The sequence below is a fragment of the Melanostigma gelatinosum genome, assembly GCF_949748355.1.
Source record: "Melanostigma gelatinosum genome assembly, chromosome: 3".
NCBI lineage: Eukaryota > Metazoa > Chordata > Actinopteri > Perciformes > Zoarcidae > Melanostigma > Melanostigma gelatinosum.
The window spans coordinates 25726520-25735090 of record NC_136636.1 but is presented as its reverse complement, the minus strand read 5'-3'; the positions used below and the strand labels follow the sequence as shown (position 1 = coordinate 25735090).

Sequence of the window (8571 nt, the reverse complement as noted above, 5' to 3'; positions counted from 1 at the left end):
ATTATATATATATATATATATAAATTATTTTTGTTTCTTTTTTTTCTTTTTATTCAAACGTATTGTTCGGTTCGTCATGCGTACCGAACCGTGAGCCTCGTACCGAACGGTTCAATACGAATACGCATTTCGTTACACCACTAATATATATATATATATATGTATATCACTTCCATGGATTGAGTATCGTGGTTTAGCTTTTAAATTCAAGCATAACAATTAAATTTTCGCACCCAACATATATATATATATATATATATATATATATATATATATATACATATATATATATATATGCATAGTTATTCAGGTAAAACTAAACAGATATTTCTGTTGGATCTCCGACATGCGCCTTTCTCTTATTGAATGTTCAGCACAGCCCAAAAACTATAACTTAACAATTATTCATGATACAGACCAAAAGATCTGCATTCAATTGAAAAAATATTTTAAACACAGGAAAATTGGGGTGAACCCTAATCGAACCAAGACCAGCGGGAAATTTGAAAAATGACCACCCGGATCGGCCCGACTGGGTCCTGGGCAGAGAATTAAACACCCTGAGTCAACTCACCCACGCAGGAGTCCGTGTGTTCCTCGAATCCGGCGGAGCACACGCATCTCCCGATGGGCACCAGCCACTCCCCCTCCGCACTACAGTACATCTTGGGCGTGTCCCTCTCCTCCGCGTGGTCCACACACTGACCCCTGACCTCCACCAAGGAGGACGAGTCGGCACCCGTCACCACATCGGTGAACACCGCCAGGTTGCGGCTCACGCCCACGCAGCGCTTGTAGTACACCCGCACGGAGGTGAGGGCAATGCAGGCGCCGATGTCCTGGAAGGCCAGGTAGAAGCCCCGTCTGCTGAGGGGGCCCACGCCTCGCACCTGGGGAAGGGGGGGGGGGGGGGGGGAGGAGGGTTTGAGGTCATCACGAGAGTGTTAACAATCTGTTTTCGACATTGACAGCAAATATTAAACAGGACATATGACTAGTGAGAGTGTGTGTGCAGTCTTTATATTAACAAACAGGCATTGAAGTCCCTATTTGCTGCATGGTCTCCTGAAAGTTACGTTCCCGTACGACAAATCTGCTTTGTTACGTACTTCCTCCTGGATTACGGTTGTTTTTGACGTATCACAAGAACGCTTCTAATCTCAGTCTGCGGTAGTCTGAGGTCAGGGTTGATGGTTTGGTCAAACAAATACAGCAATTTCTCTTATGAGACAGCTGTTCTTATCTCGCGTGAAATCGTTAAGATATTTATCGACACGTATTAAGCTAGAGCGACGTCACAAACACACTTATTCAAGCCAAACCAAGATCTTTTACGAAACCTGGTTTTCTTGCGATTTTTGTTTTGTTTCAATTTAAAACGTTAACCCGGTGTTTAAAACTGCGATCGTAGTCTGGGAGGAAATACGTTTCCCTCGATATGTTATTGAAAATGTAATTGAGGTCTATAGGAAGGTAATCTTTTTTGTGATATTAACATACCTCCACAAAGTCAATAGCGTGAACACAGTCACAATATCTTGGCTCCAACAGATTCCATCTGCAGTTGAATCGATGCAGTGTATTTCTGGGACATGAAATTGCGTTTGCGCCCAATTAAGGGAAAATGGTTCGCAAGCGCAGCGGTAGAAAAACTACACACACAAAAATAAAAAAGTAAGGACCCTGAAACTATCTCAAACAACAAGTACTATAGGATTTAACGGTGCACTCCTGTGAAATTGTTGGCCTCAGGACGGACAAATTAAAAACAAAAAGCAAAACCAGAGATATCAGCTTTTTTATTGAATGCGTTCTTCTTCCTTGTTCAAATCTGGCATCTGCATTACCCACAATGCAACTCAGCTGCCCACAGTTCAGTCAGAAATATCTCGTGTGTTACCCTGGTAGTTGATTGATAACTGATTAAATTAATAATCTGCTTCGTCGGGACTGTCTGGTTTGCTTAGATCTGCTCAATTCTGATTGGTCCACGGTAGTATTTGACTTTTTACAGCCAAACCCGTCTACTTCAAAACAGTGAGAAAATAAAATCTCTCTTGTGAAATAACCAAAACTGCTCTTATTTTATGGTATAACTAACTAAGTAACTTAGAATAATCACTTAGAATAATATGCTTTCAGGGCCCTTAATTGATGCATTTTGTTGTGAAATACTGGACAGATATTATTTTTCTAACCTGTAAGAATAATTTCAATGTTCAACGGTGTAACAGCTCACAGCTCATAACAAGAAGACAAAGCTTCATTGTGAGGGGTCGTTATGCAGAACAGGTTCCACCACCCTAAAGCACAAGGCAATATCACCAAATAACTAAATCTACTCTCAGTCCTGTACACGGGAGACATATTAAACCTCTGTGTAATTTTGCCTCGCTTACTCGACAAACTTAGTTTAGAACGTATTCTCGGGGAAGTTTCATCCTAAGAGCTCAAACAGTGGTTCCCCAACAAACGCAGGTGGAAGCAGTGTGAGCGCAGCCTTAATTTAATCTCTGGACTGGTGTTTGGTGTTGTGCTTTGGCAGCAGTCATTAATCATCTGCTTCGCCTCGACAGCAGCCTGGAACCACGGATGTTTTTACATTTTTATACACTTGTTTTTCATCTCGTATCACAGTTGATTATCTTTTTAACACCTGGGAACTGATTGAAAATACTGTTTCATAAGTTTGTTATGGAGGCATATGAAAATATAAGGACAGCACTTTCCGTAAATGATTCTCTCTATTTTCCCTCCACTCTTCTGTGTATTCCCACCACGGCTCTTTGTTCACCATGTTATTGAGGGGAAATGAAGCTCCCTGAGCTAACGAGCTTGCTAACGGTCAGTTAGCTAATTCGTTAGCTCTCAGCTTAGCTTGGTTTAATGGAAAAGACATATTGGTTCCATGGACTCCTGTCTCATAACCGTTTGTAAACCATTCCTTATTTATGAAGCAGTTATTAAGCCGACTGAGGAGGTTAAGTCAAAGTGAACGGCGTAACAAAGCTATTAAGCCACGTTACCTCCATTTTGCCTCTCCGCTTCACCGTCCCCTCACAGGTCACAACTGTCTCAATTGCTATTCGTCGAAAGCAAAGTTCGCTCGTTCACCAAAGTTGGACTCCACGTGAAAAAATGGCGGAATGAAAGAAAGTACGTTTAAATAAAGAATGTCAGACAAAGTACTTGTCAGCCTCAAAGATCCATATTAACTAAAATAATATTACATTTTAATTAATTTAGTAGGAAGGTAAACTATATGATAATACATATAGAATGTAAAATAAATGTTAAAAATCACCAGAGCACCAAATATAAATATGATCTGCTTCAGTAGGAAGCAATTAGCCTGGGCTTGAGCCACAGACAGTGTTGGGAGACGGACTGCCGTGTTGTTTTTGGTCTTTTCCTGAGATCTGTTGACTTTTATATTTGTTATATAGTTGAGCTCCGGAATCATGAAAGATTAAAAAGTCAACGCAAAGCCCCTGTACCAACAAACCCCCAACCTAACTGTGGTCTTTGTGTTTCCTCTGGCTAACTCAGGATTAATGTGTCGCAAATGTAAATTCGTCGTTCAGATCCTCATCTTTGTAACAATGTAAGGTACCAATAAAAGAGAAAAGCTCCACTGTTTGATATTAAATTTGAAGCTTTTATCAATATCAAAGTATTTCCCACGATACCGAACTGAGCTCGACTGTTGGTTTTCTTTTTACAGATCCGCAGAACGGAGCTCAAAACAGCCTGAGTGACGAGACTGGAAGAGGCTCTCCGGGGCTGTGGATGTTTCCAGCTCGCCTTCAACTCGTGCGGAGGTGTGCGTGTTGAGAATTTGGAAAAAGCGTACGATTCAGAAAGTGAAATATATGTATGCTTCAAAGAGCCTGGATCGACATTGTACCTGTATCAGTCAGTATCCGTGCTGTTGCTCATACCTCGGTGTTGAGTTTGAGTCTGCGGACTCCCAGGTCCACCCCCGTGAAGCTCTCGTCAGCAGCGATGGTGTCAATCTTGATGAACTGGTTCTCCCGTACGGCCGAGCCCACTGCTCTGTCAGACTCGTAGTAGTACAGGTTGAAGGTTTCCTGAGGAATAAACAAGGTAGCATGAGCACTGAGTGTGTAATGTAAAGTACACTTAACATGAAGACTAGTGTGAATGCAACCACGAAGATGGACTGAAAACACCTCTGGTGGTGGTGTAAACTGTTTTTTTCCTTTCTTTATTTGAACTTTTACGTCTACTTTTGCAAAAAGGTCTGCCAGGTCTATATTTGGTGATTAAAATGAGCTCATAACTAGAGTTGTTCCCATACCGACACCAGTATCAGGAGTTGCCTCTGAACTAGTACTACACACCTGTGGTTAAACCCTCTCGTGCACCCTTTTGTGGTGGAAAACAAATCTCTTTAACCTCTCTGTGAGAAATAATCACGATGGAACTTCTTAAAGTATTAAAAACATATTGAATGAACAGACACTTCAATAATAATTCAGCTGAATGGATAGAGCTCTTTCCCCACGGATGGTTCGGAGGTCTAACAACAATCAAAAAACAAAACAGAGTATATATGCGCGTTAACTCGTCTCCTCTCCCTTCACCCTCCCCTCACAGATGTTGTTGGCCGCTGCACCCACCAAGGCCAGCTTCCCAGCCTTTTCGTGGGAAGAGGGTTAGGCTGGTATATGCAGGTTTAAGCGATACAAGTTAGCACTAAAAGAACCATATGATACATTTCCACCACACCTTTTTCCCCTGATGATGTTACATTGTGAACAACTAATGTTCTTTTTTTTTTTTATCAATCATTTATTTCCTAATCATTTGAATTGTGTGTTTTTATGCAAAACACCACAATATCTTTTAAAAGTGAGCAGTATGTCAAAAGTCACAAAAGTACTTACCGGTAAGTAGGAAATTATTTTCCTAAAACAGACTTCATCATAGATTGTGATTTTGAAATACTTACTATTTTACTTACATTGGAAACATTTAAAAACTCACCCACACATGTCCATCCTCGTTCTCCCTCCCTCCTCCCTCCCCCTCTCTCTGTCTGAGTGTTACCTTGCAGGTGCCCAGTACTCCAGGCATGCTGTTGCAGTCTCTCAGGGTGAACTTGACCTCGATGTAGATCCTCCTCGCTCCGTCTCGGGGGAGCCAGCTCGTCCTCAGCCAGTTGTTCTGGCTGGGGCTCATCACGTTACAGACCTGATTGGGGGAAAAAGTGTTGTAATCAGCATCTCCAGCAGCAACATACCTCGTCAATAAAAACAAACATTATAGTCTTTAAAGCGTTTTGGGTCTTATTTTTTCTCATCTTTGTGATCTTGAAAGAAGTCATTTTGTCCACAGTCCTGTGTGGTTCTCTATTTGTTTGGAAAAGCAGAGCAGCCGGTAGCTTTTCACAAAGCCCAGTCGCTGTGTGGGACGGATGATGGATGGGCCAAACAACAGGACATTCACCAGTTAGTTGACTAACAGGTCGTTCAGGTCTGAGATAAGGCATGTTTTACAGCTTTTTTTGATGCTGAAGGACACATTTCCAAGAAATTCATGAGCACACCTCTGGAGGCGGGGCTTTCGTGTGTTTCTTTGTGAAGAAACTCAGTTTCACAGATCTGTTAATAAATCAACAGGTCGACTAACAATTGCTTTGGCCGAGGACAAGAGACCACTGTTAGTGTGAAACCAAGAGTAAACGCTGACCTTACGCTTGTTACTTGACGTTACGCTCTTTACATAATGTTTCATAAGAAAGTCCGCCAAGCTACATTTTTATCCATTCTTTTTTTCTAACCCTAACCAAAGTGTTGTTACCTTCACCTAAGCAATCGTTTCACGTGGCATCCTGCGTATCTGCAAGAGTGACACAAGGCTGATATGATATTTTTTGTTTGCAGAAATGTACAATGCCAACATTCCTTCTTGCCGACTGGGTTGCTTCACAGCAGCTAATATGTATTCAGGTGAGGGAGCCCGAGCTGACATGAAGATGAACCTCCACTCAAAGAGTGGTAGACTGGTGGAAGAGTGGTCCTCTCAAATCATAAAGTGCTTCCAGCTTTGTGTCTCCAGACGCACATCACTGAACTCAACCCGGTGTCACACAATGTAAAAGGCAGTTTAGGTTGTAAACACGGACATTTGACCAACTTATGATTATGTGGACGTTACTTTCCTTGCCAATGTTAGAATGCTCCACATGCATGTGTAATACTGAAACTGGAGACACTGAAGTCTTTCTTTTCGGGGCTCTGCTGGTTGGAGTGACTTTGCTGGAGTTCATGACCTACAATTAAAAAAACCCACTTGATGGATATTTTATTGGCTGTTTCTAGGATTTTTTTAGTGTGTGACTCAAACCATTTAAATGGAACCACTTTTAAATACATTTCTTAGTCATCACTTAATCAAGCGTTTCCCCCACCAGAGTGTTATTGAGAACACTTTGAAATCCTATTCACATCCTCATGTAGGGAAATAGCAGTTATAGACTCGGGCTGCGACAAAATATTGTTTTCATTATCAATTGATTTGCTGATTAATTATCCAATTAATAATGTTGGTCTATATACACTGCGTGTGTAATGCACAGGCTGAAGCCCTGGGGCCCGACGACATACATGGGCCCTCGAGGCTCAGGGGAAAAGTTTCAAATTCACAGGGAGAGACTTTGTGTTGTACTCCCGACATTACCTCCCGAAGCAAGACTTTGCCAGACATCAATACCTGCCGTTGTTGTTCTCATATTCATACTTTTGCAACACCTGTGAGTGGACAGAAAAGTGCAGGCTTTGTTGTTGGACATTGGTGCTCCCTTTTATTATAGCCATTCAGACTTATTTGCACTTCAATTTATTATTATTATTAGCCAACATGGAGCCGTCTGTAGGCTACCTTCTACAATTTCTCTATGGTATGTGTATGCTTCCCTATGGGCTTATAATGGTGATATGAGTCCTATTTGATGCATTATTGTGTGCTGTTGTTCGGTCAGGTCAGACCGGGCTATAGTGGAGTTGTGATGGTGCTCGGGGGAACGAGGGAGGGCCTTGAAAAAGTCGTAGCTCCGGGGGCCATGGTGCTTTAATGCAGCCTTGGGGTCTATATGTCAGAAAAAATTAAAAGGTAAAAGAAATGTGAAGTCTTTAAATTACTTATATTGTTCAGCCAACAGTCCAACTGTCAAAGGCACAGTTACATTCACTACACTGAGAACACCAGCGGACTTTTAAGAAGCTGAAACTACTGAATTTGATCAAAAGAGTGTTGCTATCAGCTGCTGTTCAATAAGACAAAATCATTTAACACCAAGCTCTGAATAAACAATAATATCATTTTACTGAGCTGAGGACTATTGTGTGCTTAAACAAACCCACCTTCTCAAAGCCACAACCGTCAAACAAACCCATGTACCGCCTTGAAATATTACTGATTTATCTCAACTTTTGTCCACCAGCAGGAATTGTTGCATCATCTTTTATTTTTGTATAATTAAATGAAAATGATTCCCATTTAATCCAAAAAATATAAAAGAATAACTGGCGATTAACTATCCAGTTTGTATTGTTAAATAATTCATGTTGAGGAAAAAAAAGAAACAGTTTCCCAGAGATCAAAGTGATATATTCCACTTCCTGTAATGATGAACGTTACACACCTGGTACGTGTGGATGGGGCTGAAGTACTCGTCCATCTCGTTAATGGCATCCCACTGTGCAGAGATGAGAGAAAAGAAAACATTCTTGGGGTCAGTCACATGTATCTCCATGTTTTTTTCACAGATTCATACCATCTATATTTCCCACATGACCGCCTGTGCCTTCCTTACCGCATCGGAAGAATATTAGCTTTGACTTCAAATGGAACGTGTGGCGACTCCCTGTCACACAGGCGGCAGCCATAGTGTGAAGTTTCCGTGTCATATCCTCATTAGTGATGCACACTTTGACGATCAAAAACAACCTATTTTAAATATTTTTAAATCTCCTCGTTCAAATTCTTTGTCCAAAAGATTTTTTTTTAAATCTCAACAAACACTGTTAAATGTTAGATTAATGCTGGTTTTAAATATTAAATTAAAATTAAAATACGTTATTCTGTCCGGGAGGGCAACCGTTAACTCGAGCAATCATGTGTTCTACATTCCAGCATGTTGGAATTCACTTGATGTAATTCCATTGGGACACATTTTCCTTTAATGAGATGCCCCTTATGTATGTGATTAGATTTACATTGTTTGCTGAGTGCTGCCAGCGGGCCAATAATGGAGTTACGAGGAGGAACGGGAAGTGAAATGTGTTGGTACGTCAAAATGTGTTAATGTGCGTTACACCTCCCTGCACCTCCCAGCGCACGGCCAGCACCCAAAGGAAACGCAATCACAGGAAGTAAAGTGTGTACCCCCCCCCCCCCCCCCCCCCCCGAGTGTATAGATCAGGGGCCCAGGAAAGGCCCAGCTGATCTAATTGATTTGAATGCATCGGTTGGTACACAGGCTCACTTTTGCAATGTAGGCCACGATAATTAAAAATAATTTCCTTTCCATGCATAGATCCGAGC

At 41.5% G+C, this 8571-nt stretch overlaps 1 protein-coding gene across 1 annotated transcript in view; it reads right to left on the bottom strand.

The window, feature by feature from the left end:
• Positions 1 to 8571, bottom strand: part of epha8 (eph receptor A8) — a gene marked incomplete at both ends in the record, with an annotated part of 95191 nt that overhangs the window by 44499 nt on the left and 42121 nt on the right. Inside the window, 4 exons of the mRNA XM_079265423.1 lie at positions 575 to 890; positions 3942 to 4091; positions 5074 to 5217; positions 7670 to 7723. Coding sequence (XP_079121549.1) covers positions 575 to 890; positions 3942 to 4091; positions 5074 to 5217; positions 7670 to 7723 — 664 coding nt within the window. The remainder of the gene's footprint in view (positions 1 to 574; positions 891 to 3941; positions 4092 to 5073; positions 5218 to 7669; positions 7724 to 8571) is intronic.